The sequence below is a fragment of the Conger conger genome, chromosome 7 (assembly GCF_963514075.1).
Source record: "Conger conger chromosome 7, fConCon1.1, whole genome shotgun sequence".
Taxonomy (NCBI): domain Eukaryota; kingdom Metazoa; phylum Chordata; class Actinopteri; order Anguilliformes; family Congridae; genus Conger; species Conger conger.
Window position 1 is genome coordinate 37272360 of NC_083766.1, and position 17597 is coordinate 37289956.

General features: G+C 42.8%; 1 protein-coding gene across 2 annotated transcripts in view; it reads left to right on the forward strand.

Annotated features, from left to right (window-relative positions):
- ncam1a (neural cell adhesion molecule 1a) overlaps positions 1–6596 on the forward strand; it is a 244871-nt gene extending 238275 nt beyond the window's left edge. For both annotated transcript variants that reach the window (XM_061247778.1, XM_061247779.1), the window contains one exon: positions 6341–6596. In XM_061247778.1, coding sequence (XP_061103762.1) covers positions 6341–6461 — 121 coding nt within the window. In that variant the 3' untranslated portion in view covers positions 6462–6596. The remainder of the gene's footprint in view (positions 1–6340) is intronic.
- The last annotated feature ends 11001 nt before the right edge of the window (positions 6597–17597 follow it).

Below are 17597 nucleotides of genomic sequence, written 5' to 3' on the forward strand. Positions count from 1 at the left end.
CTCTCTCTTACTCTCTCTCTCTCACTGGCGCTCTATTTTCTTCTCTCTCTCTCTCTCTCTCTGTCTCTCTCTGTCTCTCTGTCTTCTGCTCCTGTTCTCACAGGCACACGGCCGACACCGCTGCCACAGTAGTGGACTTGCTCCCTTCTGTGGTCACTAACTCAGACAATGTCACTGAGTCCTTCTCCACTGCCCAGAACAGCCCCGCTAGCGAGGCCACCACCCTCACCTCCAGCACGGCCGCGCCGAGCTCGGACGCCAAGAGCGCCCCCGCGCTGCAGTCCAGCACCCCCAAAGCCAGCGTCCCCTCCCCCGCCTCCCCTCCCGCCCCCTCCCGGTCCACCCCCACGGTGGCGCCCCTGGTCGACCTCAGCGACAGCCCCAGCCCCGCCCCCAGCGCCAAGGAAGCTCCTAAAGCTCCCAGCAACCCCGCCCCGTTGGTGCCCGACACCAAGGCCACGCCCGCCCCCGCCCCCGAGGCCACCAAGGAGGCGCCGCAGACCGTCACGACAGCCCCGGCCCCGCCCGAGCCCACCAAAGCCCCCTCGGCCCCCGGCAGCGTGCCCAAGCCCTCCCAGAACCAGGACTTTCAGATAGACGGAGGAGCCTTCCAGAGCTCAGACATTGGCCTGGCTAAGGATGTTTTTGAGGCCCTGGGCAAGCAGCCCAGCGAGACCCCCGCAGACTCCACCGCCCAGCCCACGTCCGCGCCCGGCCGAGACGAGTATGACTTCTTCTCCGTGTTTCCATCTTCCTGTTTCTGTGGAGTCGCGCATCTCTCTACGTGTCACATGCCAGCACCCGTCCCCCACCACACCCCTCCACCCTCACGCTGACCCGCTCCCACACCACTCCACGTTTGTTCTGGTCTTGTTTGTGCTCTCTGCTCAGCTGGCGCTCGCTCGCTCTCTCTCTCTCTCCCTCCCTCCCTCTCTCTTTCTCTCTTTCTCTCCATTAATGTCACTGCTTTGGCTCATAATGCCCAGCACGGGGTCCTGTAGCCACCTGTCTGTCTTTTTTAGTTATTCACCGCGGGGGAAGTAAAGCAGCTGTGAATCTCTCCCGTGATCAAAACTGAGAGAGGGGAGGGGGGGGGGGGGGGGGACTGTTGGTTCGGGAGGTCCCCCTGCCCTTCGACTGACTACCCCGAAAGGCATGTCACGCAGGGCTGCTTCTGAAGATCAGTCTCACTCCACCCTGCCCGCAGACAGAGGGGGAGCTCAGCTTTTTATGCTTTGTTTTTGTTTCATTTCACACTCTGGGGTGTTTGTCAAGGCAAGCCGGTAGATAGGTGAATAGCTGACACCACGTCCTCCGTTCCACAATTATTACTTAGGAAAAACGACAAGGTACACTCCAGGACTCGTGTCGTATTTCTGTGAGGTTTCGGCTGTCCACTTAAAGGCACCTTGACGATGTCCCGGTCAATCAAGCGGAAAGCGCTGGGGGTTCGGTTGCCAAACGGACAAGATTCATTGGCTGTTGTGAGGCTCCATGTAGCTTTAATTAGCCAGAGATTAGCCATTGGGCAGAGGTTAAAGGGAGGGTTAAAGCACATGATGAATTAATCCCATTAAATGAACAACAGCCGAAGTTGTCCCAAATAGTCCTCCGTACTGTCTCGGAATGATGATAACTCATTTTCAGCTGGAAGTACAAACAGGGAGTTTACAGCAGCTCAGAACAAAGCCTTGCCATTTGGCTCGCATCTGAGTTCTGTTAACAAACGTACAACGCTAAACTCTCTTAATCAAAAAGACCCGCAGATGGATTAACGGACATTTATTAATGTAGTATTGCACACAAACAAACGCCACACGCATTGGGTATTTTAACACATACAGCACCGCGATTCTGTATACCCCATATACATGAGTAAGGAAGTTTGGAGTTTCTGTCATACCACCATCCTTGTTTACCTGGCTTACACCGGAAACTTCCATTTGTATCATTTACGTGGATTTGATTCACAATTTTCTCCCAAAAAAAGACAAAGGGGATAAGCTTGTTACCGGTTTCGAACAGATGTAGAATGGTGCCATTTTACACGGGCTTAGCGAGACGGTTTTTTTCAGGAGGAGATAATGGATTTCTGTCGGTGGAGACACCGCTCCAGGAGTGATGGCTATTGCAGCCGAGCGGTCTCTGTGAAGCGGCGGCGGCTGATGAATAATTTACATTCTCCGCTATTGTGGTCTTTCAGCTGCCAAAAAAATGTCATTATTAAGCTAAAAAAAATGATATGGCTTAATTTAATGTCTCACTTTAGATGTCATGAATTCAGAAATAGCGATAAAAGAGGCCAGATTAACTGGTACATTTGTCTTTAGAATCTGACCTGGTTTGACATGAGGAGATTGTATCGGTGGCTTAATGTCTGGCCCTTTAAACAGTTCTGACAAAGGAGATTTATAGCCCTGACGAGTTGCTGGACTGTCCGTCAGAAATGCATCCACGTACCACTTCCTCTTTGAAGTTCAGGCTAAACTTTTTCTTTCCTGAAGAATACACAATTATCTGCAGTATGCAGGATATATATTTGCTGTGCTGTTGCACATTTTGCAGTTTTAGTCGTATGTCGGATCAACACTACAATGATGTAAACGGGTTATTGTTGAATATGGCTATACTGGACATTTTAGACTTGGAAAAACAAGTGCTTTATCAAAAGCAGTAATGAAAAATTGATTTATTTTGCGGCCTTTCAAAAGCACAACAGCATTTAATCTTGTGAACTTCTGAAATTATGTCCTTTTGGTCGGATCCTTGAAGGTTCATTTGGATGCCGGATACAGACATAATTCTGAAAACACTGAGTTGCTGCTTTCTTCAACCACCAAAATGTTTTTTACAGGAGGGAAAATAAGATTCTGTGAATGCATTTGGCAACGACCTTCACCTTCCTGCAGAACACGCCATTTTGCTCGACAGAGCGGGCCCCGCAGATTAAGTCACTTTGACCGAGTGAACGACTTTAATCATCGCCCAGAGAAAAGGCTTGGTACCGCCCTACCTTGATTTCTCCGGCGGTATAGGGGGCGTCTCGGCTTGTGTGCTCGATACGAATACATTCCCGTCCTCCCAAGGTGATCAGCAGCCCCGCTACAGCTTTCAAAAGCCGTTTACGCGCAAGGGCACGTTATTCAGCGCCTCCCAGCGAGCCACACGCTGTACCTTCCGCCCAGCTTCCATTTTACCTTCTATCAGCTTTCCCCCGGTAGCTGACAGAAGGCCTTTTTCACGCTTATCATCAGCCCGGGGTCCACCGGAGATTTGCCGGTCAAGCACCATTTGGCTGTCTCATGGCCGTCTTAATTGGCGGGTTAAGTGCTGTTGCTCTGCGGCGAGTGGGCATCAGGGACTTCGGCGCAGGTTAGCCCAGGCGTCTCGCTCGGCACGGGTCAGCGGGCGGGGTAACTCATCATCCACGGTGTTTCGCCGAAGAAGGCCCACAGCACCTCGAGGCTCGCAAGCGACGGTGGGACACGGTCGCCCCTCAACAGCCTGCCTTCCACTCAGCCCGACCCAGGACGTCTACTGGAACGTGTTTCGGTGATGCTGGCTGTTATCGACGACATTGATGGATGAAGTCAATGAGGACTAATGAGTGGATGCTTAGGTTAAATCATAGTCCATCCCTTTTCCCTGTGTCTTACGAGGGATTCGTCCAGTCTGACTAACCTCATTAGGGGTCAGTCAGGGGATTTCTGGTTAACCATTATTACAGATTAGTCACTCTAGGCTTAGCTTGACAGGAATCAACCTAGCAGCCTTTCGCAAACTGAATTAGTCTTAATATGGACTGATCAGGGGTGCTCCTCGGTTGACTAATCTGATCAGGAATTGCATCACGAGATCTCTGAGTCAACCCCATCGGGAACGGGCGAAGGGATCAACCCCCGGCTCACCCGTTCGACTTTAGGAAGGCAAAGTTCAGCGGTCCGTGAACACTTTTTCATTACCGCAGTCTTGAGACAGGACGAGCCCGTCTCCTCTCTTCTCCTCTCCACGTCCTTTCATCCTGAGCCAGAGCCAGCTGCTGCTGCTTCTCTGCTCTCCTCCGCCAAGCCCTGGCCACCCCCGGCGCCTCTCTCCATCTGTGTCCCGTCCCAGGGCCCCCGCCACCTGCCACAGACAAGAGGGGTTTTTATACAAACACGCCACGCCGCTCGACCTCCACCCCCGCACCTGTTGCCGAACGCCTTTGAAATATCTAAACGAGCCGTAATAATCAGCGCCGTCGCCTAAAACACAGTAGCGGCCATCGCTTAGCGCTTCACCGACCGACTGATTAGTCCCTTGAACGCTCAAGGGCTCCTGCAGTAAGAGCGCGTTGCCACTAGAGGGCGAGGACAGCCGGAAAAAATCAGCTGCATGGCTTGGACTGTTATTTACTTTTTAACTGCATTTACCACCTGCCTACTACATCAGTTGTTTTTGTACCGTGTCTTTGCTGATTATTTCGCCCTTTGTATCGCTCACGCAGAAAGCACCATCCCCCGCTAAGGCACCGATTGCTTGATGAGAAAGGCGTGGTTGTTCTGGTTTCCCGCCAAACACGGCGGGAGTTATTTTCATTTGCGGGTTACCATTTACGTGGATTCTACACAATTTACCGCTGAAAGGGCTACATTACTGTGCCGTGCCGCCTTTCTCGAGGAAAAAAAAAGGAAAAGGCGTAAGGCATCTTCCCGGCCTCGAACAGATGCAGAATGGCACCGTTTTATATCAGTTTAGTGCGTGACATTTTTTCGGTCAAAGTTAATGGATTTCTGTGTCGGCTGAGAAACAGCTCAAGGGATGGTGTGGTTTATGTGACTAAAGCATATGAGGATTCAGTCTGGCGGGGGATGAGAAAATATGACTCTGACATATAGAATCATCCTCCAGTCCTTTGCCACTGAAGCGGCCCCATATTCTAATATCTGTTGCCTTCAACTCGGACGGGAAAGAAAAAAGAATGTTTTGCTTTGAGAAATTTGTGGCTTACCTTGAGCGGCTGTTCAACACCGCCTGGCCCCAGTCGCCTAGCGCTCTCCCCGCAGCTGGGATGCTGACTTCACGCTGACAAGTGGAGTTGTTAGCACATTAGCCTCCTTTTAGCATTGTCGCGCAGATGAAGGGCGACCACTAACGCGATCACTCGGATCATGATCACGAGATGCAATAAAGAGGAGGGGCCGAGGGAATAGAGCGGGAGAGAGCGGAGCGATCGCGCCGTAGGGCGGTGGAAGCAGGGAGACTCGTGGAGCCCACCGTACTGACTGAGAGGAGAGTCTCCCTGTCGGATCCGATTCCATTTTTTTTTTGCCCAGAACTAATTTCAGGGCTCTCACTGCCTGTGGAAAACCATGGAAATAATGGTCTCAAGTTCCCCACTCTGAAACTAAAAAAAACCTGGATAGTTAAAAGGAAAAAATTATTTCTTAACTGCAAAATACGTTCATTACTTACTACAAATTATGCTGTCAGTCTTGACAAGTTGGCGATTCGGTTGTGGTTGACAGTGGCTTGTCCGTGAAACCCAGTTCCACACAAAACTGTTCACTTGGTATTCATTACCAAATCTACAGTATATTCAAATAAATATTGCAATATTTGCACAATTGAAAAGTAGTCTTAAACCATGCTGCCATTAAACCTACCTTTAGGTTACGTCTGATTCCAGGCAAAAGTTCAGGTTAATGACTACTGTGGCGTTCATGCTTACTATCCAAATGCAGATCCCAGTGTCACAGCACAAGGCAGGAGTCCGTCATGTTCGGTACAGTTGCCTTTTTTGGTAAATCTCTGTGCACCGAAGGCAGCTTTTTCACTGTCCTTACCCTGCGTTGGAACACACAGCCCTCTGGTCTCTGAGCTCGCTAATAGGACCACATTACCGGTGTTATCTGCAGGGGACAGTAAGGCAAGCGGCCATCACTTAGTCACTCTGAGCTGTCTGCAGGTAATGCCCAGTGTTGTCTCCATAGGGAACGCGCCTCTCCTGACTGGTTCCCTGGCTCCCCTTCCATGCTCATGTCATTTTACTCAAATGTTGGATGGTGTGTGTCCTCCAGCATGCCTCTGTGGTGTAACACCCTCATATTCCTCCATTTTGTCTTCTGACTGTCTCAATTTACAGTGCCACTTCTAGCTTGATATTTTTTTGTGTAAAATAGAGAAAGTCTGGAGGCGTATTTGCATATTTGAAGTTGTGTGCTTTTGTTGTGTGCTCAGAGAGAGTACTCAGATCTCAAAAAGGCTAGTTCACCAGACAGAACGAACTGGTGACGGCGAAAAGCCATCGGAATTCACTGAAAGAGCCTCCTTGTGCGTTTCTTCTTCTTCTCCCGAACAGGAAGAATGCAGTGGAGGCCAACAGCACACCGGAGGAGGCCGAGGCCAAGAAGCCGGCGCCGGAAGTGAAGACGGTCCCCAACGAAGCCGCGCAGACGAACGGCAACGAGAGCAAAGCGTGATCCCGCCCGCGGCCGAAGAGGGAGACTCAGCCGCCTTCACTGACCTACAGAGCGTCACACCACCACACCGGAAAACAAACGGGGGGAAAAAAAATCACCATTTTACTAAAGGTTTCTTTCTTCAGTGTCTTTTTTTTTGGGGGGGGGGGAGTTTTCAGATCAGGAAATAAGTCTAGATTTGTAGATGAAATACAGTCTTATGCACACAGTCCTTTTTTTATCATTTCTTTTCAGAGTATTGTCAGCATTCAAGGGAAAAAAAAGATGCTTAAGGTTTCTGTTTTTCTTTTGTTTTGTATGTTTTTTTGTTTTCTGAAGTGGTTGGAGGGAACCAAAAGTGAGATTTCATCAGCACTGTCCATGGGAATCCTCAGTTAAGCAGAAATCAGTTACGTGATGATAAAGCGATAATGAAAACAATATCAGTTTGAGTAGAAAAAACCATGGAAAATTTAGCTTTATTCAAGAGCAATGCCTTTATGTTGCGCACACACACACACAAGTTTGTGACATTACTCAACCCGCATTATTCCCGATTACGTTGTTTATTATAATGCAGTATTGTCATTTTCATGTCACTGCTAACTGGGTCTGGTTACGTTTTAATGTTTTCTTGTTAAAAGATTATGTGCAAAAGTAACTGCCTTTTATGTTATCTATTTTTTTAATTTTTGTTTTTATTTTCAGGGCTAGCTATAGCATAGAGCATTAGCATGCTTGCTTTGCAAAAGGATTTTTCCATGTTTTGTTGGTTTGCTTTTTTGTTTTAGTTTTTTCTGATTTTTACACTGTTTTACCATTATTTCCATTTTATGAACACATCGTGCTTGTACGTAAAACATCACAACAACAACAAAAAACTAAGAGAACAGAAATACTTAGATTTTTCCTACACAATGAAATGAAGTCAAAGTTGACAGTTAGGGGTGCAAACAGCTTAAAGCCACTTTTAGAAATCCATATTTTATTTTCACTTTGACAAAAAGAAATTATAACACTACACGCTTTTCCATTCTGTCCTGTCCCTGTCACTCTCCCAATTCATCCTGCTTTAACTGACCCCTCAGAAATGTGCTTGTAGTGGAGGGTCTGGTTAACTATGAGGATTTGACCTTTGAGACATCCACCCGCAACAGTAAATAGAATGGAAGGAGCTCTGGGCCACAGGTCCACTGGCTGACAGGTAGAGGTGGACAGCTGCCGTAGCCCTGCCCACCACTCCACTGCAGCCAATCATATTACGGCTTACTCAGAATGATGTCATCGAAGATCAGGCTTTAAAGGTTACAATGGCTGGGAAATACAAAAATTATCCCTCTTTATGTACAATGCGTTGACATTTTCCCAGATTATTTCAAACCATTATGAATGTTGCATTTATCAGTCATTTTATTGCAATTTTATCCCATCTCAAGAGACTGATTTAAAAAGAAGAGATTGAAGATTTCTATGTTTTGATGGTTAGTCTCTTTTTATGCATTCAAACAAAAATGATGCCTGGAAGAATACATTATTTAAGCCATAGTGCTCTGATGTGAATTTGGGAATTCAAAACTATTCAATCAGATCTTTTTGTACAGTATGTTTCTCATTCTTTAGACAGCAAGCTTGTGCACTGTGAATGCGTGAATATCCTCGTGTGAATAAAATGTGTTCTTTGTCATAGAATAAAAAAAATCATAGTTTGGTTGTGAAAGGTTTAGCAAATAGTTCAGACAAAAAAAAAATGTTCAATGGAAACAAACACCGCATCAAACAGACAAAAAAAAATCACCACAATAGGGGAACGGTGCCTTCAGAAAAAAAACAAAAAAACAAGTTCCTGTTCTGGCATGCGTTCCATGTTAGTGTCTGCCTGTACCACAGAGAGGAAGTGCTGGCCAGGGGGTGATCTCTGTCCTGGCAGCCCTAGAGTTCTGGGGTCGCCAGCTGTTATCAGCTGAGTGTCCTAAGGGCTACAGCCCAGGGAAGACCCAAGACCAATGGAGGGGGCTGGTTGCTAGTTTGTGAGTTCAAACTGTGAAAAAAAAGTGAAAAAAAAGAAAAAAAAAGAAAAAAAGATAATTTTAATTGATGGTCTTGTCATATTGATCAATGTGTTTCTGAATATACGAGGCTCTGGGGATGAAAATGGAGGTTTTAGACAACTGTCCATGACCAGTACTGTTCATTACAATGGGTCGGGCTGGGAGGAGGGTATCAACACGGGCGCTGATTGAATGTACCACACATCTTCTTTCGTTAGCAGTTTAACTCAGAGGCCGCGAGCTCTTAACCGGTTCATTTCCAGCTCTAAGCTCTCAAAATACTGAAGGAACAGTCTCAGATACAGACAGCAAATGTCCTGCGTTTCATCGAATCTCTTTGGCAGTGCATGTTGGCAACCTCTAAGTACTGCTGCTGTGTATACATGTATAAGATCTAGTTGAGAGAATAAAAATGACACCTTTATTATTATTATTGTTATTATTTGAACAAGCATGCAAATGTACTCATAACAGAATCTTGGAATTGGGTGAATTACATTGGTGTGGAGCTTCAGATTGATTTGTTGTCCTTGAAAACGGTCTTGGAGAAAGGTTTGTCGTACATTGATCTTTTAAATGTTCTGTGCACTCGTCTCTGAAAAGGTTTTTTTATTTACATGACAGACATCAAGTGCATTTAATCAGCAAGGGTGCAGAATAAAAAAAGAAACGGAGAAGTGGGATGCTTGTTGCTGAATCGATCGCAAACCATTCCTAGTGATGTAAAGAATTAACACTGACACCTGTGCGTTTATCGTCGTTAAAAAAAAAAAAAAATCTAAAAAAATAACAAAAAACTGGAGATTGCTGTGGCTTTTGATTCTTGTTTCAACTGCCATTTAACGTGGGACCAAGTTCTTTGTGAGTTTACATTGATACCTGTGTGTCGTGCCATGAATATGATTTGTGCGGAGGGAGTCAGTCATGTCACATGTTTTAGAAAGGTGAAATCACTTCTGATTGTAAGCCAAAAAAAAGTTAAAGAGTTCCTGTAAAGAAATTGTCTTTAAGATGAAGGTTTTTGTTTTGTTTTTCGTACGGGGAGAGGGGCCTTGCCCCTCTTAAAAAAGGTGTGTCACATCCCCCAGAGACCTCCATTGTCCTTCCTATCCCAGCATTCCCTGCATTTGGGGCCTTCTCTCTTGTATACAGATTTTTACTAAGTGAAGCATTGGTATCACCTCCCTTTCCACTGTCACTGGTGTAAATACTGAGTACTAACTGAAGACATTTTGACTTTGCATTCTGTCAGAAATACTTGTGTTCAATAAAAGTAAAAAAAATAAATAGAGCTGTTTGTTGCCTTATTAAAAAATGGTTATGCAACATTATGTATTATGAAATTGTGCCTTAGCTTCATCAGGACCAAATTCACATTATTATAATATTTTTATATCACCATAAATTCTGTTCATTAAAATTAAGAGGAAAATATGTACTTATTTATCTTTTCTCATTAAAAATGTATGCACCAATCCTTAATTCACAAAAAATATGCATCTTATAAGCATTTATTCATTTTTGACTCTATAGGGGAAGTAACAATTTACTGCTATTGGTGTGACAGTTTTCACTAGTTTCAAAGGCTTCACTTCATGCATTGAAACAAATGTGTTCACCAGCAACCAACACATTCATTTGGAAGAGATCATTCCTAAGCTGATTGATTTTAATACTGTAGATTCAATGAGACACTGTCCTTAACTTTGACTAGTAAATCCAAGTGTGGCTTTTTTCCTGTGTAAACAAATCTATTATAATTATTTACTAAACTTCCCAAACTGACGAGAAAGAAAATTGTTGACCATAACCCCATCTATAAACCATCAAAAGGCTGACAGCACACACATCTCTTTTGAAGTTTTTCTTGTTTTCGAATTTTTAACTCACAGCCTCTGCTCATATGGCACATTAAAAAAAATGAACAAAAACATTCCACATTTCAACATCTTGACTATGTCAGTTTAAAGATGGTATTTCTTCTTTCTTCTTCTTCCCTGCCTTTATGTAGGAATGACCACAGAAACAAGAGCTTTCCATTCATCGGAAAACCAGGACATAAATCAAGCCTTATTGGATTTAGCTCACGTTAGTGTATTACCACAGGTGGGGCTATGCCTCTCACAGGATATGAATGGAAAAGCTGACACACTGACAGTGCTACCAGCTTTTGCTTTATTGGCTAAATTAGCAAATTCGTTTTCATTTTGCCAAAGATGGTGTCAGCCTCACAAACACAGGCATTTCACATCAGACTAACAAGATGGATTATTTTCTGGCAAGAATGTTACATTGCTGTTTTTTTCTTGTTGGCAAACACATAATGTCAAAATGGCTGGGGATTTTTGGAATCAGCCTGGAACAACTTACAGGGCAAAAATAACACTGATGTGCTGTTAGGAGAAATGTTGCGACTAATTCAGTAGATACACACTTTATTTATTTATTTATTTATTTTATTTTATTTTATTTTGGGGGGGGGGGCACTTTTATCCCAGTTTCTCTTTTCTCCAGTTTACTGTGTCTAATCTTTTCAGTCCCTTTGCTGCGACGCAAACAGTGTGCAGACAAGCTTGCACTTCCTCTGAAGTGCATTCAGCCAGCTGCCACCACTATTCAGCTCTGCGGTCCTCCAGCTGAGCTGGCACCGCCGTTGAACCAGAGGACTGCACTCCCAGTACAGCTGACGCCAGCAGATTAAAGCCAGTGGCACCCAGTCGGCAGAGGGTGTGCCTGTCGCTTGATGCGTTGAGGACTACCCTGCTGATTGAATCGTTCCCACCCTGGACTCTGCTTTGGCCAATAAGGGGTCCATTGCTGGTTGAGCCACAATGGGTTGAAAAGACTGCCCTGTACATTACATTACATTAATTTTACTAGTTATGGATGTGTTGGATGTTATGGATGTGTTGCGTTAACTTGTGGAAGAACCTATGCACTTGTAAGTCGCTTTGGATTAAAAGCGTCTGCCAAATGTCTAAAATGTAAATGTAAATGTAATTAATGCCATTTGGCAGATGCCCTTATCCAGAGCGACATACAGTTGATTAGACTAAGCAGGAGACAGTCCTCCCCTGGAGCAATGCAGGGTTAAGGGCCTTGCTCAAGGGCCCAATGGCTGTGCAGATCTTATTGTGGCTACACCAGGGATTGAACCACTGACCTTGCGGATCCCAGTCATGTACCTTAACCAACTGACGGTGCTCTAGTCATCTGACTGGCTGCCTGTTTATATTGATGTCCCTGAAGGCCTGACAACAGAAGTGGCCAAGGAGCTACAAATTTGTCTCTGACATGCAGAACCACAAAATGAATCGGCCTTGACGACATTACGGTGACATAATCGTACTGTGCTTCATATATCATTCCTCTCTATTGCATTTACTACATATTGACTTACGGCAAACGCAATTCCTCATGTAGTACACAGTAAAATGTGTTTAATCAACGCTTGCAGAGTACCTGGTATATGGTCCCAATTGGATTAGAATATAGAGTTGAATTGACACTTGTCGTTTTACAATGTACATAAAAGCACTCAATTCCTGCCCGTTTGCTGCATTAATGCACTAACAGCGTATAGCCAGTAGGTGGTCTACAAGTAACACTGAACAATGCATTGGTACAGAAAATCGTTTTCTTTCTGAAATTTCTTGTGAAAGGAATGCAATGTGTGTGGATTCTTTTTGGAAGAAACAGCATTATTCACTAGTGCTGAGCGATTAGTAGGTTTTTTTCTGTAGCTCGGTTCGATTTCGATTCGGTTTTGTGAAATAATCAATGATCAATTTAATTTTTTTAACTAATGTACCATGAAACAATGACAATTTCATATATTTTTTAAATGTTTTATTGAAATGATAAACACTAACTGGAAAAAAAGCTTTGAAACTTTGACTATTTTCTGGCTCCAATGTATTGAGTGCATATTACAGCACAAATCATTAGCTCTTTGGTCTTTTAAGATATAGCTATTTGAATTTCAGATGTGTATATTTCACTCTTATGTTTTTACACTTTTGGCTCAGAATATAAAGAAATGTTATCTTTTGCAGGCAGCCAGCCATCACCATCGAACTTTACTAATAATAGCTAGTAATATTGACAAAATCATTAGACCAATTTTTAGGCAGATATGACATGCTGCGGAATAAAAACGACTAGTTTTTTAGAGATGTTGTCATGGAATAATGTGTTGTTGGGTCGAGTCGCACAGTACATAGGCTATATACCGCTTTGGTCCAGCTCCAATATCGTTCGTGTTGTGCGAGTCCTGGGTTCCCGAAATCGCAATCACTTTAGTTAGTCATAGTAGTTATTTCTGTGCAAACTGTTGAGTAGCTGACTTTTAGAAAGTACAACTTAAAAGACTAATACGGCGAGCTTGCAGAAAAGCAGCATTTATCCACAGAATTAACTTAAGACAATTAAAATTTTCAAAAAGACATTGATGATTAATTATTTAAACACGAAAAAAGCAATGAAATGTTGGTTCATCGCTCAGCACCATTAGGCATAATCACCTTTTGTTTTCACACCATCTTCCCTTCCCTTTAAAAAGTAGAAATAGGGTATATGGTAAATGTGCAGTTTCTGCCATTAAAATTAGGTTGTAATGTGATAATTATTCATTAGTCTTTTACTTGTCAGAATCCAAAAACTAGGTAGGTATCAAAGTTCTGCAACAGATTTTCATCGGTTGTGCAGCTATGAAGGAAACTTTTGTGATATCGTACAAAAAGCTCTACTTGTTATGGATCGGCCTTTCCAACATCTGCATGCATCTCAAATGGCAAAAGATCCCATAGGAAGTACTGACCACATCTGACACATTTCTACCATAGGCCTGCTACAGTAATGTAACTTGTTGAATATTCTGACGATTTATGTAGATCTACCATTCCTAAACAACCCAAATGTGCAAACAAAAAACATATACAAATCTAGCTGTTTTATATAAACGGCTGTCTGTGTTTGCTTTTAATCATCAGCAGCAGCAGCACACTTGCTAAATACATTGCTACATGTTTTATATAAAGAGCCAGTGTTATTATATTTATATTGATGTTTTCTATATGTGTGTTATAAAAAAGTGTATTATTTTGCATATAACGAATCTATAATGGAACGAAATTATAATGGCCTACAAAAACAGGCCTAATCTGGGCGCTCTTGGAAGACAGGAAGATTCCTTTTCTAGAAAAAAAAAAAGTATCGGCCTTATCTGTTGTCCTCCACCAGGGAGCAGGGTAGCGCTGTGAATAAATCCACTGCTTGGTTTATATTCCGTGAAGCACGTTATATACACGTGGTTGTTTCAGGTCATCGTGTAATGTCATTGCGTTGTTCCCATGCATTACTCGGATGGCTGTATGCCATGTATTCGCGGGTCAGGTCTCATATTGCGCCGAGAGGAGCAAGCAATAGTAGTTACCTTAAGTGTTCTCCACAGAAATAACCTACAGCAACCACAGACGCCTTAAAACATTATTTTAGGTGGCTACACGATAAAGCCCTAAACTTTAGTAATTTAAAATGTTGTCCATACCTCTTTCTTCTTCTGCTTCTTCTTCTTTATTTTAATGCTCCGGTCCTCCAATGATTAATCCTCCCCTTTGGTCCATATCAGCGGTGTCTAATCTTATCTGAAAAGTGGGTGCAGCCAGCTTTTTGTTTTAGCCCAGGACTAAGACACCTGATTCTACTTATCAAGGTCTTGATTGAAGACCATGATTAGTTAATTAGTTGAATCGGGTGTGCCTCTGCTGGTCTGAAACAAACGCTTGCGCCCATATCGGCCCTTTCTCGGATAAGATTGGATGCCCTTGGTCTAGATCTATAGCAGTAACAACACTGGCAAGCATAGCCATCCAATAACAACATATGTTTATAGTAGCTAATTACAGAACATACATTCAGCCAATGGAATACATTAAAAGGAATGGTAAAAAACCTTAATTGCTGCCCTTTTTCGTTCATGCTTGTAAGCTAATAATAACCAAAAATGTATACTTTTTTAGAAATGCATCATTTCTATGGCAAACAAAAGCTGATTGATGATCTAAAATGATTGATAACTGGCATTAAAACCTTGGAATTCCTACAAAACCAACCATTACTAAACCACTTCACAAACACTGGGAAGAGGAATAATGACATGATCCGATGAAGATTCATAAAGGTACTGTATCAGATTTCACTTCTCCAAGCCTTCATCTAGCGGTATCATACATAATAGTTTTAATGCACTTAGTAACCAAGCAGTGTGCTGCTTTTGGCGGCATTTGCATCCATGCAGATTCCTGTGCGCTAATGTTTTGTGGTAGATAAACTGGACCTAATCGTACCTGCCATTCCTGCGTATTACTGCAGACTGTATGGTCGGGCTCATCAACTGCGTTTCCATGGGGCCGAGATTGGGCGGGAAAAAACCAAGCAGACTGGTCATTTTCCACGCTCAATTTCCACGACCAACAGCAAATTTGTAGCCTACAAGCAGAACACGAATTAGTGACAAAATGCATGTTTACCATGCTGCAAATACCGCATCCAGATGGGAAAAAAATCTGTCTACATAAAAATTATGTTACTCTGCTTTTTCAAAATGTGCTAGAATTCACTTCAATATATATACACTTTATTAGGTACACCTGTACACCAGCTTGTTAGTGCAAATATTTAATCAGCCAATCATGGGGCAGAAACTAAATGCATAACAGCATGCATACGTGGTGTTACAACCCAACCTCCCCTAACCTAAAATGAATTGGTGCTAAACCAGAAACATCCAGTGAGCAGCAGTTCTGCAGGCAGAAATGTGTTGTTAATGAGAGAGGTCAGAAGAGAAGGGCCAGACTGGACAAAGCTAACAGGAAGGTGACAGTAACGCAAATAACCACACATTACAACAGTGGTATGCAGAAGATAATCTCTGAACACACAAAGCGTCAAACCTCGTAACTGCAGCAGAAGACCTAATAAAGTGCTCACTGAGTACATACATTTCATTTTACAGTAAAAGGTGCACCTTCATCGAATGACCAGTCCTCCTTTACAGTAAAAGGTGCACCTTCATAGAATGACCAGTCCTCCTTTACAGTAAAAGGTGCACCTTCATAGAATGACCAGTCCTCCTTTACAGTAAAAGGTGCACCTTCATAGAATGACCAGTCCTCCTTTACAGTAAAAGGTGCACCTTCATATAATGACCAGTCCTCCTTTACAGTAAAAGGTGTACCTTCATAGAATGACTTAGCAACTGAAATAAACAGAGCAGGAGGTTTTTAATTAAAAAGTGAAACGCTTGTTTAACCCTTGTGTTGTCTTAAGGATCAAAAATGACCCACCACTATGCTTAACAACAGAGAAAACCCCCAAAATTATCTTTTTTCAACTTGAAATTGAAGTTTGTGATGAGTGACTAGTTGTTCCTTCATGCAAAATAGATTTGAAAAATAGAAATTCAATGAAGCTGTATTATTTTAGGTTTAGTAAAGGTGGGTCATATACAGAATGTTAAGACAACACAAGGATTAAAGAGAGTCACAACTGTAATAACTGATCACAAAGACCCCAAATGTAAAGCATCGCATTATAAAACATTGTAAATTGTTATTTTGCTCATCTGTTTTACTCATCATGCATACTTTCATATGTTTCTGTTATGATTAAGTAGCTGATTTGCTAAACAAATGTTCAAAAGTTTAAAAGCCTAACCTGGGCAGGGGTTGCAAATTAGCTCTGGCTAGATACCCTAATTGTAGTGCATCTAGTGCTTGTTCTTAACTTTCAGCATTGTGAACTGCATTGTCCCTGATAAAGTAATAAACAAATAAATACAAGCCTACACAATTGCACTGGAGTATGCTTAACGTTTTAAAAGTTTAGACCATTCAAAATGCATTATTCCAAACAAAATCACTTACTGCGTTCCCAGTGTCTGGGATTGCATGTCTTCAGAGAGGTTTCGAGTTAGAGAGACCAGACCACCCCCCTTCCCCCGCCCCCATTCAGTGCCAAAGGCCAGGTCAAACCCGTTTCCATTTAATCTTTTCTTTTTCTTTAAACCCACAATATTTTTAAATAAATACACAAAACCACCGCAATCCACATGTGATCCTTACCAAAGACGATTGTATGTCTGCTGTCAGTGTTTTATAAATAAATAAATAAAAATCTACTAACACATACCCTCAGATTAAAGGCCTTTCACTAGCTCCAGCCCGCTCTCTAGATACAGTGTACGACAATAGGCACAGTTGGGGACCTGCTATTGGCCGAACCTTAGAGAGACAATTAAAAAGATAGAGTCAGCTCCTCATTAGTGCCTGCATTTAGATCAGTTGTGCCGTTATGCACTTTACAATAGTCTGCAAATGAAAAAGTAAAGTATCTTCTGCACATATTATACAAATATTTGTAATTTAATATTAGATTGATTAATATTGTTTTTTGTGTTTGTTTGTTTGTTTGTTTGTTTGTTTGTTTGTTTTTTGGTGTAAATTCTCATCCCCAGTGATGGGCGAAGCTGTCATCGCACTTGACTGATTGTGCAAACAATATTCACCACTCATGGTCATTCTCAGAAGTACAAAAACTAGTAAAATGACATCATACATAGTCATTATAAAATTAGTAAATTGGATACATTTTTATTAAAAATTGTCTTTTTCTTTGTACGCATAATCCTTCCAAAAGTATCTTCTAATAGTCTCCAGTAAACTACATCCCCATTTTATTGTGGGCTTTCGTCAGGACTGACCATCATTTTCCAGCAGACCTGTGCCTTGGCATGTTTGTTTCAGTTGGAGGTTGTTACAACTGCATTTTCTACCTTTCTAAACCTGTTCTTTTAAAGCCAGTTGGCATTTCTAATGAAAAACCTCTATGCAAATAATGTGCTTCCCCCTGTTAACCCTTCAGTCCTGTATGTGTTATATTACCACACAAGTCCCTGTGTAAACACCAGGCAGTACAGCATCTGTCCTCATGTTACTTGTTGCCCGGGGTGTGTGTGTGAGTGTGTGTGTGTGTGTGTGTGTGTGTGTTTGTGTGTGGGAGGGGGGAGCTGCTGGGGTAGTTGACCTTTGGCCAACAGGAAGTGCTTCTT